General features: G+C 42.5%; 1 protein-coding gene across 5 annotated transcripts in view; it reads right to left on the reverse strand.

Moving 5' to 3' along the window:
- Positions 1-4,597, reverse strand: part of SMYD3 (SET and MYND domain containing 3) — a 714,859-nt gene extending 710,262 nt beyond the window's left edge. For 3 of the 5 annotated variants that reach the window (XM_081486882.1, XM_081486881.1, XM_081486880.1), the window contains exon 1: positions 4,348-4,597. In XM_081486882.1, coding sequence (XP_081343008.1) covers positions 4,348-4,511 — 164 coding nt within the window. In that variant the 5' untranslated portion in view covers positions 4,512-4,597. Of the gene's footprint in view, positions 1-3,916; positions 4,319-4,347 lie in introns of those variants that run through there. The other 2 variants (XM_081486884.1, XM_081486885.1) reach the window with 2 other exon arrangements.
- Positions 4,598-15,692: the final 11,095 nt, after the last annotated feature.

Below are 15,692 nucleotides of genomic sequence, written 5' to 3' on the forward strand. Positions count from 1 at the left end.
AACAGAGGCTCTCAAAGGATGGTCCAGAAGCCCTTTCAGGAGACCCACAAGGTCAAAACTATTTTGACAATAAGACATTTTTTGTCTGTTTTTCTTCTCTTCCTCTCACAGTATACAGTGGAATCTTCTAGAGGCTAAATGACATGTGATTTTACAATACACTAAATGCAGGAGCAGTGGTGAGAATCTGCGGGTCTTCTACTAAGCCAGACATCAAAGAGATATTCAAAAATGTAAAGCAAGCAACTTTTCTCAGTAAGTTTTCCTTTGTTTTGAAAATATAGTCTGTTTCATTAAAATCCTTGTCAAAATGTAATGGTTTATTATGTTTAAATCCTGCCATCTCTTGGTATCTGCTGTGGACTGCTTTCAGGATCCCGCCAATACTAAAATCCACAGATACTCAAGTCCCTTATGTAAAATGGCATCTTATTTGCACAGAACCTATACACATCCTTTCATATACTTTAAATCATCTCTAGAATCTAATACAATGTAAATGTATGTTAGGCAAGAATACTAGAGTGGGTTGCCAATCTCTTCTCCAGGGGATCTTCCCGACCCAGAGATCAAACCCAGGTGTCCTGCATTGCAAGCGTATTCTTTACCATCTGAGCCACCAGGGAACCCCCGTAAATGTATGGAAATAGTTGTAAATAAAAAAATGGTCTGTAAATAGTTGCCTTCACACTGAAAATTCAAGTTTTGCTTTTTGGAACTTTCTGGAATCATTCTGTCCCCTGAAGATTTTTGATCCATGGATGGCCAACTGTACATAATTTCAAAACTTATCAATTTAGTTTTTTAAGCCACAAAATCAACAAATATAACCACATTATTTATGTGGTTATGGTTTCCTTTACACCTCTTCAGGGTCCTAAGTACATTTTTTTAAAAACATACAGATTTCCTCTGAGGAAATCTTTATGATTTTTAAGAGAGTAAAAGAGTCCTGAGACTGAAGTTTAAGAACCACGTCTATGAGATCAGCTGCCTCAAATGACAGCATAAATCAAGAGCAGTCAAGCCACAGGTATTAACTAGCCCATTGCTTCACTTCTCTCTCTGTGAAGGTCAGAGGCAACCTTGAGAGGAATACCATGCCTTCACAGAATATTTCACAAGGTCTAAGAGATGCAGTACAAGTAGAAAAGGCAAATCCAAGTGCAGGGAAAAACATGAGTGTTCCAATGAGAACAAATCAGTGATCCCTTCATGACAAAGGGCTCTAAAATAAAAAACCCAACCCAGTTGGCCAGCTGGCTGTCCCCAGATGTGTGTTGCCATTTGGGGAACTCAGAATCCCTTGAAAACTGTAACAGTAGAAGCCACGATGGCCATGGTGAGAGAATTCTGCACTGATGAGCTCCAGGCACCAGCCTCCATCCCTGTCTCCATGGTCGCTCTGTTCTTGAGCCCTTGAACAAGCACCAAGCTGTCTGAAGAAGGAGAACTTACTGCTATCCACAAAGCAGGTCATGCTGTCTGATTAAGAACGTCCTCTGCTGTGGCATTCACATGGACCAAATGTTTTCAGGCTCAGGGCTCTGAGATACAGCCCTTCCCCAAACCTCCTTGCAGAAGAAAAGGAAGAAGCAAAAGAAACAGGAATTATAACTCCCACTTAAAAAAAGAAAAATGGAAGTCATATCCAATGAGACCTTTCCCAACCCATCTCATCATCAATCCTTCTACTTTATTTATTCTAAGTCCTTGACCCACCAGTAAACCCTTAATTTAATTAAGGGTTAATTAATTAATTAATTAATTATGTTCCATTAATTCCCTTGCCCAGGAATCTGCAAATCCTGATTTCAAGGCATCTCTCAAGGTTTTATGACCCTTGAGAGGATTTCACTAGTCTTTCCACCTTCCAAGCTCATGCCTTCAGGAAGAGCTTACAACACTGCAGCAGCTCACTTGCAGCTGGCGCTGGTATATTTCAGAAAACCAGCTGCAAACTCAGAGAATGCCTTTTATACACCATTGAACACTGGCTGGATTCAGTCCCTGGTCCAGAAATTGAGATCCTGCAAGCCTTGCACCACAGCACATACCCTCCCATACCCCAAAAATAAAAACTAACATGACAAAGAAGCATGGTTGAGACAGCAACTTTCCAGCAATAACCAGTTCCCCAAGCAGCCGGGGTGGGGGGATTGTGGTGGGGGGAAAGTAGTGCCAAGAATAGCAGCAGAAGTTGGGCCCCTTGTCAGGGTGCTGGTAATACATGCTGCAGAACCCAGAGATACCAGGCAGCATCAGAGGCCACAGACTCCTGGAGTCCCAACCCCAACTACTTCTGCAGTGCAATTTTAACTGTGGAACTCCCCTGGCTCCCGCCCATTTTCAGAGCTGGGTTTCCTCCAGACTTTAAAAGAATGCTGAGAACTCCCCAATACTCTTTCATGTAATTCCTTTTTTATTTTAATTGAAATCATTACACTTTTTGTTAATAAGAAAAATAAGTGATATCAGTAACGAAATTGTATGGTAAATCAAGAAGCACCCCACATAGGAAGGGCTGCGTTTGTGTAGTCTATTTTGGAAAACGGACAATTTCACCTGTCTTATGACTCAAGTTTAGCTCTGATGATTTAATTAACAATTGGTCATACTGTATTTATTACAAAACTTTTCTAGTCCAACTACGAAATAACTTGGCAGTCTGGTCTTATCTGCAAGATGCCCCACATCTTCCCCAATTAATGCTGTAGGGTTTAAGAAAATGAAAGTTCTCTGTTTTGGACTGCATTCAAACTCTAGATACACACCCCACCACCACCACCACCAAAGGACTGAACAGGAGGAAAAGCCCAGCTTTCTAACTTGCTTGAATGAGAATCAAAGATCTATACCTTTCAACGCTGAAGCCTTCAGCATTTCATTACTTGAAAGGAATGAATTGTTTTCAAACAAACATTTTACAGAAATGTCAAGGTGTTCTCTTCTCAATGAATTTTTGTTGTTGTTACTGTGATCATTACTTTAGGAAGCAACAAATAAAATACAATTAAGTAACTTTAAAGTATGAAATTAAATAAATTCCTCAATTATGAACCAAATAAGGACATAATAGTATTAATGGTCAAGCTGTTGACTTAAGCTTCGCACTTAACACCCTCACCTCCACCAACCCAATCTCAGCTTAATAGATCTGGAAAAGGAGTCCTGGGAAAAAAATCATCCTGCCCATCTCAAACAGAGCATTTCTCCTTGACCTATAACAGCTCAATAACAATTGTTCCTTGAATACAATCCCTATGACTATGCATACATATTATATTACACATTTCCATAAATTGCTGTCGCATAGCACTTTACATTGGTCCAATGCGTCCAGGCTTATAAAACCTTTTCACATAAATTCTTGCATCTAGATAGATGGTTAAGAATTAGAGCTGCCAGCACAGTTATTAAACACTATGGAACCTCAATAACCTATGCTCCTACTGTACAGTGCCTGCGTGTGCTAAGTCACTCCAGTCATGTCCGACACTGTGCGACCCTATGGACTGTAGCCTGCCAGGTTCCTCTGTCCATGGAATTTTCCAGGCAAGAATACTGAAATGGGTTGCCACGCCCTCCTCCGGGGGAATCTTCCCGACCCAGGGATCGAACCCACGTCTCCTACGTCTCTTTTGGCAGGCGGGTTCTTTACCACTAGCGCCCCCTGGGAAGCATTTCAATTTCAGCCCTTCTGTTACACTGTAGTTAATCATCTCACTCACTCATCCGCTCCTTAAGGATTCTTAAGGATGTCCAGTTCTTCTTATCTACACGCCCAACAGAATCTGGACCACAGGAAGTGCTCCGTAAATACCGAGTCTTTCGCCTCCTGCAAGCTCAGTACTTTCCTGGCTAGGCCTCTGCTGTGATCCCGATTTATACCATCCCTGTTCCCACTCACCCTTACCTCCGCCAACTGTGATTTCCGCAACTGCACCAACGAAGCTTATAGCCCAGGACGCAGACTTCTTTGCTCCCCAGCAAAACTACCCACGACTCAACGATTCCTCTTAAGTCTGCCCACCGGCTCTCCCCAACCCATCCTGCAGCGGGTCCAGCTCTGCCCCGCACAGGTGCAGGCGATGAGCCTGGGGTCCCTCCAGCCACCCGCCGCGGCAGTTAAGGGGACGGCCAGGCGGAGCCCGTCTGCCGCGAGGTGCCCTCGGGGAGCTGCGCGTCTAAGGGAAGTGCATGGCTGAGGGCTGGGCATCTGGGCAACACTGCGGAGATGTAGTTCAGCTACGTCCCGGGAGAGTCCGGGGACAGCTGCCCCGCTACGTCCCCGGCATTCCGGACCCCGCACTGTTGTGGACTCAGATGGGCGAGGGCGATACGTACCCGAGAAGGCAGCGGTCGCAGACGACACCACGACTCCCCTTGCTCACCGTGTACGCCAAAGGATCTGAGCGGAAAAGCAGTTCTCCCGGCCGCAGCGGTGCCAACGCGCGCAGCCCGTTTCCCTTGTCGGTGGTGCTGAACTTTTCCACCTTTGACGGCTCCATCCTCGCCGAGATCGGACACCCCTGGCGTCTGCCGGGACTCGCAGCCAGGCTCTCGTGGGCCACCTGGAGCCGCGCGCCTGCGCTCTGCGCGCACGTACGCCCGAGGGGCGGGGCGGGCGCGTGCGGCCTCTGAGCATGCCCAGATGGGGTCCCTTCAGGGCTGGCCGCGCTGGCCGGGGCGAGGGGGTGTGGGCTGTCATTTGTGCTTCCTTGACCGTTCGTTCCCAAGGCGGCGCTGCGAGGAGAGGCGGTTTTTCCCCCGCTAACATTTTATTATGATAATGTTTCAATGCAGACAGAAATTTGAGAGCACAATGCAGTGAACACCTGTATACCCTCCACCTGGATCACACAGTTCTTAGCATTTTGCAGTTTCTGCTCATTTTCTCCCGCTATGTATGTATGTTTATAATAGTGATTCAAACACTTCAAAGTAAGTTGTTGTGTTGAACCATTTGAAAATTGCAGACATCATAACGCTTCATAACTCTTCACATCATGACGTAAGTACTGTAACATGCATTTCCCCAGAATAAGAACAGTATTCTGTAAAACAACAATATCATCACATCTAAGAAAATTAGTCTGATTGAGAGAGTAGCACTGCCATATATAAAACAGATAACTAATGGGAAGCTGGTATATTGCACACGGAGCTCAGTTCTCTCCTCTGTGATGACCTAGAAGTGTCGGATGGGGGTTGGGCGTGGGAGGGAGACTCAAAAGGGAAGGGATATATGTATAAATATAGCTAATTCTTGCTGTTTGTTGGATTCACGTTGTGTTGTTTCAGCAGAAACTAACGCAACATTGTAAAGCAATTATATTTCCAATTTAAATAAATTAAAAAAACTGAAGCCAAGGGGTTGTCCATTCTCCTTTGGAAGATAATAGGTAATGATACCTATTATATGACCTTGCCTGTTCTATTCAACTTCTGAGCCTCAGTTTCTGCATCAAAAAATGGGGAAAATAATACTGCCTCGCATACAGTGCTGTTGTGGAGAATTAGTTAGAACAAGTAAAATGCGTATAGCAGTGTTGGCACATAGTTTTTAATGTATTTGTCAGTTACAGCTATGATCATTATTACATGTGCTTATTTTCAATCACTTTAAAATTATATAAAAATAAAGATACTCCAAATTTAAAAAAATTAATCTGGGCATTCCTTGGTGATCCAGTAGTTAAGACTCTGTACTTTCACTGCCGAGGGTGTGGGTTCAATCCCTGGTCCTGGAACTAAGAACCCACAAGACATGCAACCAAAAAAAATTATTCTATAATAGCAAGCAAAAAACATATTCACTCTAAGAATGGCTTTGGTAACTTTTTCTTCGTAAAATAGGATTGCATTTTCTTTTTCATGACATTGACTCTTTTAAGATCCTCAGCTAGGATTCTTGTTAAAATGTCCCACATTCTGTATTTGCCTGTTATTTTCTCCTAATGTCATTTCCCCTGTTCCTCAATTCCCTGCATACCCTATAAAATTCAGGCTAGATCTAGATGTTAGAAAATAGAGGTTTGACTTGATTCAAATTTAAGTGTTTTTTAGTAAAAACACACTACAAATTATAGATTGTTCACTTCACATTGCATCAGATCATATCAGAGCATGCATAATATCAGGCTGTTTGCCACTAATAAAACTAAGTTTGATCAGCTGGTAAAAGTGGGGGCTGCTAAAACTCTTCGTTGTAAATGTACATTTTACCTTTGCTATTAGTAAGTAATCTTTGAGGTAATATTCTTGCACCCTAAGAATAGCTTGACTTTCACAATCTTGAGAGGCAAACTTCTGGCACTTCCTGAAGTAGTCTAGCAGTGGCTGTGCTGTAGTGGAAAGAGCTGTGGGTGAGGATTTCAAAAACATGACTTTGAGCCCCAGTTCTGCTGTGTGAGCGCTGGCGACTTTTCCAAGCCTGTTTAGTATCATTATAATGAAGATTATAATACCTTACAAAGTGACGAGAAGAAATCCTATGAAAGTATTTTAAAAAATCTTTAATTCACCTTACAAATGTAGGGAGTCGTTATTCTGAGGTAAAGCTTTTACATCTGTAAGTTTAGGTTAATGCCTGAGCATTCACCAACACTGCTGGTATAATCATCTCATACCAGTACTTAGCATTAAGCATGATACATAGAAGCAACTCACAAATCTTTTACTGAACTAAATAACATGTCACAAGGAGTTCCAGAGAACCAAGGGCTAATTGTACCATAGAATGTTCCCTGTCACTAAAGCATGTGAAAAGAGTTCTCAAGGGAAACATATGATGCTGGGCTCCATACTCAGAGATGAGATGACTTAGTCCTTCCTTTCTGGGATGTGGTTCCAGCCACCTGGACATGACCCCTTTTCCTCTAATGTATGACTTGTTCCCCTTCTCTCTGATACAGAAAGCCAGTTGCCCCGCATCTTAGAGGGATATCCTGTTCCTGCAGTCTCACTTTTTCCTAGTGTGTGCATATATAAGTTTCTCATTTCCCACTGGTTTGAACTTGGCTAGTGATGAGCCATCACCTCCCATGAAGAAAAAAGCAATATCCCAGACAATGATGCAATAAGAAAGGAAGAGCCCTACGCTGCCAACTGTTCACCTAACTGGACATTTCCATGGAAGAGACAGCTTGGTTAAATAACTCTTATTTTGGTCTGTGTTAAAGAGACAAAACCAATGTCACTACATCCCAGCCTCTTTAGCATCTGAAGTGCAATACCTGAGCTCTGCCCATCTGGCTTTCTCATGTAGTTATGGAGGGACTTTTTGCTAATATATACCTTTATTTTTCTTCGTTCCTTGCTCACGTTCATTGCTCAGGAACAACAGGAGCCAGGGCAGGCCAGAAATGCCTGGAACAAGTGTCAGATAATTTCACGAGAGCCAAGAGAAGTTAGGAACTCTCATCAAGCTGCTTATACCACAAGAGGTCATCTATGCTTCCAGAAAAGCTCAGCGTCCAAGAGGCTATGCTCAAGAGATTTCTATTTGGTCCCATACATGGCAACATGGAATCAAAACTTTTGAACTCAGAAGCAGATGCTGGGCATCAGAAAGATATCTACAAAGCAAAAAACATGGGCACAGTTTCACGGGTGCAAACTTCCATCTTCCTACACTCTTAAATAATGCATTGTTCATAATTAGCATGCAGAGGTTTGACAGCTGAATGAATGGCAGGGTCTCAGCCCCTATTCTTGTGCATTGTTTCATGAAAATGAGTGTGATGCTGTGTGCCTGTGAGCAGTACACTGGCAAGAGAAGGCATGAGCTCCTCATCTGAAGTTTTAAGGCACAGAAAGAATGTAGGATTTAAGTTTTGGGTGTTCTTTATTGCTTGAAGGTATTTTTGGCTGCACTGGGTCTTCATTGCAGCACAGGGGGCTCTTTGTTGGGGCCACTTGAGCTTTTACAGTTGTGGCACAAAGGTTTAGTTGCTCTGTGGCATGTGGGATCTTAGTTCCCCAGCCAAGGATTGAACCCACATCCCCTGAATTGCCTCGTGAATTCTTAATCACTGGACTACCAGGGAAGTCCAAGAATTTCAGTTATTGAGATGTTATGTGAAGCCAAGATAACTCAATGTTGAGCCACAGAATGTAAAGTGGGAATGAGTTAAATAATCCCTGATTTGAGTTTGGAGTACTGGGCCTAGTGTTGAGGATCTTTGGGACCCAACTGTGAACAAAAAGAGGGCTTCAAGAATTGGGAAGTAGCCTACCCCCTGCAAAGCATCTTTCTTACCAAACAGGTCACCCACTGTCCCATGCTTGGCCAGTAGACAGAGACTAAGGAAACTTCATACTCAGAGTCCTTCACTTAAAAAGCCCCTTTCCAAGGCTCTTAGTTTTCCTCAATGAACAAAGGAAGGAAGCAGGAGTCTCAGGCACATGGAAGCCATGGAGCACTGGGGGTCATCCTCTACTCGCTGGTGGCAGTCTTGAGATTGTCAGCAGTCCCTCCACATCCATATCTTCGATCCCAAGGAGAAAAGGCTAAATGAGTCACTGCTTGGGACCACTATGATCCAGACTCACTCACCAATCCAAGACCAATCTGGCAGAGACAGGGTTCAGGGAATGGGAAGGACCAGGTACTTCATGGAACTGGACCTGGGGCAGTATGGAGGGAGATCGAAGGGCTGGAGCCCCAAGGGGCTTGCCTTCAGGTAAGAAGCACAGCCAGTACAAAATAATGCAGAGGAAGTTAGAGACATGGAATCACCAATTAGTTAAGAGGATGAAAGAAAAAAATTCAAACTACTGCTAACGAAAAAAAAAAATTTTAGACAACCACGTTAGAGAGAAGACTGAATTATCTTTTCACCCTTGCTATAGAAACTGATAATGTTATATTATAATATTATAATATAAACTTGCTCTCTGGGCTCAGAATTAGTTTGTGGTAACATGGCTAACGCCCAGTTGTGGATGTATCTGGTGATGGAAGTAAAGTCCGATGCTGTAAAGAATAATATTGCATAGGAACCTGGAATGTTAGGTCCATGAATCAAACAAGAGGTCACACAGGAGATGGCAAGAGTGAACATCAACATTTTAGGAATCAGCAAACTAAAATGGACGGGAATGGGTGAATTTAATTCAGATGACCATTATATCTACTACACTGGGCAAGAATCCCTTAGAATAAATGGAGTAGCCCCTCATAGTAAACAAAAGAGTCCAAAATGCAGTACTTGGGTGCAATCTCAGAAATGACAGAATGATCTCTGTTCATTTCCGAGGCAAACCACACAGTATCACAGTAATCCAAGTCTATGCCCCAACCACTAATGCCAAAGAAGCTGAAGTTGAACGGTTCTATGAGGACCTGTAATACCTTCTAGTTCAGTTCAGTTCATTTCAATTGCTCAGTCATGTCCAACTCTCTGTGACCCCATGAACTGCAGCACAACAGGCCTCGCTGTCCATCACCAACTCCCGGAGTTTACCCAAACTCACGTCCATTGAGTCGGTGATGCCATCTAACCATCTCATCCTCTGTCGTCCCCTTCTCCTCCTGCCCTCAATCTTCCCCAACATCAGGGTCTTTTCAAATGAGTTAGCTCTTCGCATCTGGTGGCCAAAATATTGGAGTTTCAGCTTCAACATCAGCCCTTCCAATGATTACCCAGGATTGATTAGAACACCAAAAAAAGATGTCTTCTTCATCACAGGGGACTGGAATGCAAAAGTAGGAAGTCAAGAGATACCTGGAGTAACAGACAAGTTTGGCCTTGGAGTACAAAATGAAATAGAGCAAAGGCTAACAGAGTTTTTCTCAAGAGAACACACTGGTCATAGCAGACACCCTCTTCCAACAAAACAAGAGACAACTCTACACATGAACATCAACAGATGGTCAATACCAAAATCAGATTGATTATATTCTTTGCAGCCAAAGATGGAGAAGCTCTATACAGTCAGCCAAACAAGACCAGGAGCTGACTGTGTCTTAGACCGTGAACTCCTTCTTGCCAAATTCAAACTTAGATTGAAGAAAGTAGGGAAAACCACTAGATCATTCAGTTATGACCGAAATCAAATGCCTTACGATTGTACAGTGGGAGTGACAAATAGATTCAAGGGATTAGCTCTGAGACTGCCTGAAGCACTATGGACAGAGGTTCATGACATTGTACAGGAGGCAGTAATCAAGACCATCCCCAAGAAAAAGAAATGCAAAAAGGCAAAATGGTTGAATGAAGGAAAGTCGCTCAGTCGTGTCCGACTCTTTGCGACCCCGTGGACTGTAGCCTGCCAGGCTCCTCCGTCCATGGGATTCTCCGGGCAAGAATACTGGAGTGGTTTGCCATTTCCTTCTCCAGGGGATCTTCCCGACCCAGGGATCGAACCCAGGTCTCCTGCATTGGAGGCAGAAGCTTTAACCTCTGAGCCACCAGGGAAGTCCAATGGTTGAATGAGGAGGGCTTAAATAGCTGAGAAAAGAAGAGAAGCGACAGACAAAGGAGAAACAGTATGGATCTAATGGAAGCAGAAGATATAAAGAAGAGGTGGCAAGAATACACAGAAGAACTATACAAAAAAGATCTTAATGACCCTGATAACCACAATGGTGTAATCACTCACCTAGAGCCAGACATCCTGGAATGCGAAGTCAAGTGGGCCTTAGGAAGCATCACTACAAACAAGGCTAGTGAAGGTGATGGAATTCCAGGTGAGCTACTTCAAGTCTTAAAAGACTCTGTTAAGTGCTGCGCTCAATATGCCAGCAAATTTGGAAAACTCAGCAGTGGCCACAGTACTGGAAAAGGTTAGTTTTCATTTCAACCCCAAAGAAAGGTAATGCAAAGAATGTTCTGACTACCACACACAATTGCACTTATCTCACATGCTAGCAAAGTAATGCTCAAAATTCTCCAAGCAAGGCTTCAACGGTACATTGACCAAGAACTTCCAGAGATTCAAGCTGGATTTAGAAAAGGGAGAGGAACCAGAGATCAAATTACCAATATCCGTTGGATCATCAAAAAAGCTGCAGAAGGCAACAGCAACCCACTCTAGTACTCTTGCCTGGAAAATCCCATGGACGGAGGAGCCTGGTAGGCTGCAGTCCATGGGGTCGCGAAGGGTCAGACACGACTGAGCAACTTCACTTTCAGTTTTCACTTTCATGCATTGGAGAAGGAAATGGCAACTCACTCCAGTGTTCTTGCTTGGAGAATCCCAGGGACAGGGGAGCCTGGTGGGCTGCCGTCTATGGGGTCGCACAGAGTTGGACACGACTCAAGTGACTTAGCAACAGCAGCAGCAGCATCAAAAAAGCAACAGAGTTCCAGAAAAACATCTACTTCTGCTTTATTGACTATTTCAAAGCCTTTGACTGTGTGGATCAAAACAAACTGTGGAAAATTCTTCAAGAGAAGGGAATACCAGACTACCTTACCCACCTCCTGAGAAATCTGTATGCAGATCAAGAAGCAACAGTTAGAACCGGACATGGAACAACAGACTGGTTCCAAATTGGGAAAGAAGTTTATCAAGGCTGCATATTGTCACCCTGCTTATTTAACTTATATGCAGAGTACATCATGCAAAATGCTGGGCTGGATGAAGCACAAGCTGGAATCAAGATTGCTGGGAAAAATATCAATAACCTCAGATACAAAGATGACACCACCTTTACAGCAGAAAGCAAAGAAGAACTAAAGGGCCTCTTAATGAAAGTGCAAGAGAATGAAAAAGCTGGCTTAAAACTCAACATTCAAAAAACTAAGAGCATGGCATCTGGTCCCATCACTTCATGGCAAATTGGGGAAACAATGGAAACAGTGACAGACTTTATTTTGTGGGGCTCCAAAATCACTGCATGATGACTATAGCCATAAATTAAAAGACGTTTGCTCCTTGGAAGAAAAGCTATGACAAACCTAGATCGCATATTAAAAAGCAGAGACATTACTTTGCCAACAAAGGTCCATCTAGTCAAAGCTATGGTTTTTCATGTATGGATGTGAGAGTTGGACTATAAAGAAAGCTGAGCACCGAAGAACTGATGCTTTTGAACTGTGGTGTTGGAGAAGACTCTTGAGAGTCTCTTGAACTGCAAAGAGATCAAACTAGTCAATCCTAAAGGAAATCAGTCCTGAATATTCTTTGTAAGGACTGATGCTGAAGCTGAAGCGCCAATGCTTTGGCCACCTGATGCAAAGAACTGACTCATTAGAAAAGACCCTGATGCTGGGAAAGATTGAAGGCCGGAGGAGAAGGGGATGACAGAGAATGAGATGATTGGATGGCGGACTCGATGGGCATGAGTTTGAGCAAGCTCTGGGAGTTGGTGATGGACAGGGAGGCCTGGCTTGCTGCAGTCCATGGGGTCGCAAAGAGTTGGACATGACTGAATGACTGAACTAAACTGAACTTTTGCTGGATTTTTTGATGTTTGTGGTATTTATCAGCTTTTAAAAATTTATATTTCTGTTATACTTTTTCTTATTCCAAATATGCCCTCTTGTTCTTATATTTGTATTCAGTGTTTTGTATCCTTTTCCTTAAAAACGATCCCTCTACTCAAAAGAACTGAAAGCAGGGACTCCAAGAGAATTCATAGCTTCACTCACGATAATAGTCAAAAGGTATTATAGAAACAACCGAAGTGTCCATGTACAGATGAATGGATAAACAAAATGTAGTCTATACTACAATGGAATATTATTCAACCTTTAAAAGGAATGAAATTTGAACATGTTACAGTGTGAATGAACCTTGAAAACATTATGTTAAGTGAAACAAGCCAGACACAAGATGACAAATACTGTAAGAGTCCACTGATGTAAGGTCCACGGAATAGATAAGATCATAGAGACAAAAAGTAGGGGCCAGGGAGAGAGGGGAAATGGAAAATTCATTTAATGGATATAGAGTTTCTATTTGGGAGGATGAAAAAGTTTGGAAAATATATAATGGTGATGGTATCACAACAATGTGAATACACTTAGTGCCACAGAATCGAAGCTTAAAATGGTTAAAATGGCATATGTGTGTGTGTGCGTATTTTTTCTTACTATTGTATCTATTACATAGGTTAAAAAGGATGGTTCCCTAAAGTTGTTTAAACTTTAGGCCCACAAACTTGGATCTATTCCTACCAATGGAATATACAATTCCATAATACAAATATCACGTTCTAAAATGAGAATCACGTAGTCGGTAACAGAAAGATTAAGGGTTTTTTTTTTCTCTTCTCAATAAAAGAGATTTATCAAAGTATTAGGAAATGGGAAGTTCTGCTCTTCAGAATTCCTAAATGATAAATCACAAGCATCAGATTCTATCCAGATTTCTTATTCAAAGACCACTCAGGAACTATAAAGGTGGCTGATCATACTATAAAGTTGCCTAGGAGGGACCATATTATGGTTTAGATGTATTAGAAAAACAAAAGATCAGAATCCCTAAGCTCTCAATCTTGTCCTACACTCAAGAAATTCTTGTGGGAGTTTCTCTTGTATAGAAACAGTAAAAGAAAAAGTTTATTTTAAAGAGAACTGAAGGATATTATGAGAGGCTCATGATATATAGTAGAGGTTTCTATACCATAAACTATAAGGAAATCCTGGGTGAGATATGGCACCTGACCTTCTTTCTCAAAGTTTTGGAAAAGATTTGATGTTTCCAATAAATATCCTTACTAATGTGCTTTACAATTAACTTTTACCAGGAGTAGCTGAATTTTAAAAATACACCTTATTTGTTCCATTACTTTCATATCCTCACTTTAAATGATCAAATAAATACCAAAACGGGCATAGAATATTGTGCTTCAATTCCTCATAAACCCTATCAGAAAGTTTAACACACTGTTTTTATTAGCAAGAGGTAAGTTAAGTAGTAGCTATAAATCTTTTAATACAGAATTACCCAGCAATTTTCATAATAAACCAAATGAACATTTAACCAAGAATTACTGAATTATTTTAAAAGCCTATAATAAATACATATCTCATCAGGTAACTAGAATTCCTCATTCAAGCCTATATAATGGTGCAAATATTCACAGGTCATGGAACTAAAAATCCCTTCCTCTTTCACTAATCCAAAGGCCCATACTTGTGGCTTGGAAGTCACCAAACACAGTCATCACATTCAGTCAGTTCAGTCGCTCAGTCGTGTCTGACTCTTTGTGACCCCATGGACTGCAGCACGCCAGGCTTCCCTGTCCATCACCAACTCCTGAAGCTTGCTCAGACTCATGTCCGAGTCCGTGATGCCATCCAACCATCTCATCCTCTGTCGTCCCCTTCTCCTCCTGCTTTCAATCTTTCAGCATCAGGGTCTTTTCCAATGAGTCAGTTCGCATCAGGTGGCCAAAGTGCTGGAGCTTCAGCTTCAGCATCAATGCTTCCAATGAATATTCAGGACTGATTTCCTTTAGGATTGATTGGTTTGATCTCCTTGCAGCCCAAGGGATTGAGTCTTTTCCAACACCACAGCTCAAAAGCATCAATTCTTCGGTGCTAGAAGCATGCTAATTTGTAGTAGTTAAACTCGGAAGAGTCTCTGTATTAATATAGGAATGGGATGCTATTGATGAGTGCTATTAAGAGAGTATTTATATTAGAACTCTGGATTAAAAGTAATAGAATTCCATCCCAAACTAGTTTAAACAAAACAGGAAATGGATTGGCTTCAGGCATTTCCTTGGCTTTGAACATGTATGTGGCTTCAGGTGGCCTTCCCTGGTGGCTCAGTCAGTAAAGAATTGGCCTGCAATACAGGAGACCACCTGCAATGCAGAAGATCAGGGTTCGATTTCTGGGTCGGAAAGATCCCCTGAAGAAGGAAATGGCAACCCACTCCAGTATTTTTGCCTAGGAAATCCCAAGAGGAGCCTGGCAGGTTTATTATGAATCCCAGAGGAGCCTGGAGAGACAAATGCAGTCCATGGGACTGCAAGAGTTGGACACGACGTAGCAGCTAAACCACTACCACCATGGCTTCGGGTATGGCTGGAGCCAGGGGTTCAAATATCAGAATGATGTCTCCCTATCTCCATGCTTTCTCATGTTGACTTCATTCTTTAGAAGATTCTCCTTATGTGGTGGGTAAAAAAGAAATTTTCCTCCCTATAGGAAATAAACTTTTGCAAACACATTGTCAGATAATTACAGAATATTCAGTTCAGTTCAGTTCAGTCGCTCAGTCGTGTCTGACTCTTTGCGACCCCATGAACCGCAGCACGCCAGGCCTCCCTGTCCATCACCAACTCCCAGAGTCCACCCCAAACTCATGTCCATTGAGTCGGTGATGCCATCCAAACATCGCATCCTCTGCCATCCCCTTCTCCTCCTGCCCCCAATCCTTCCCAGCATCAGGGTCTTTTCCAATGAGTCAGCTCTTCGCATGAGGTGGCCAAAGTATTGGAGTTTCAGCTTCAGCATCAGTCCTTCTGATGAACACCCAGGACAAATCTCCTTTAGGATGGACTGGTTGGATCTCCTTGCACATAGTTAAAACCTTCTATCATGCACACGCAAACCAAGACCCAGATAAGTAACTTGCTAAATGCTATTCTACACTTCAATGATGAGAGAACAGATGGTAATATTCCACAATAACAAAGAACTTTTTTAAAAAACCCTGCTAATATAGAGCAAGCCTATTTCCATCCCAATCACCTTCTTCCTGGAGAAGGCAATGGCAACCCACTC

The sequence above is a fragment of the Giraffa tippelskirchi genome, chromosome 5 (assembly GCF_054371585.1).
Source record: "Giraffa tippelskirchi isolate mGirTip1 chromosome 5, T2T-mGirTip1v1.2.pri, whole genome shotgun sequence".
In the NCBI taxonomy this organism is placed as follows: Eukaryota; Metazoa; Chordata; class Mammalia; order Artiodactyla; family Giraffidae; genus Giraffa; species Giraffa tippelskirchi.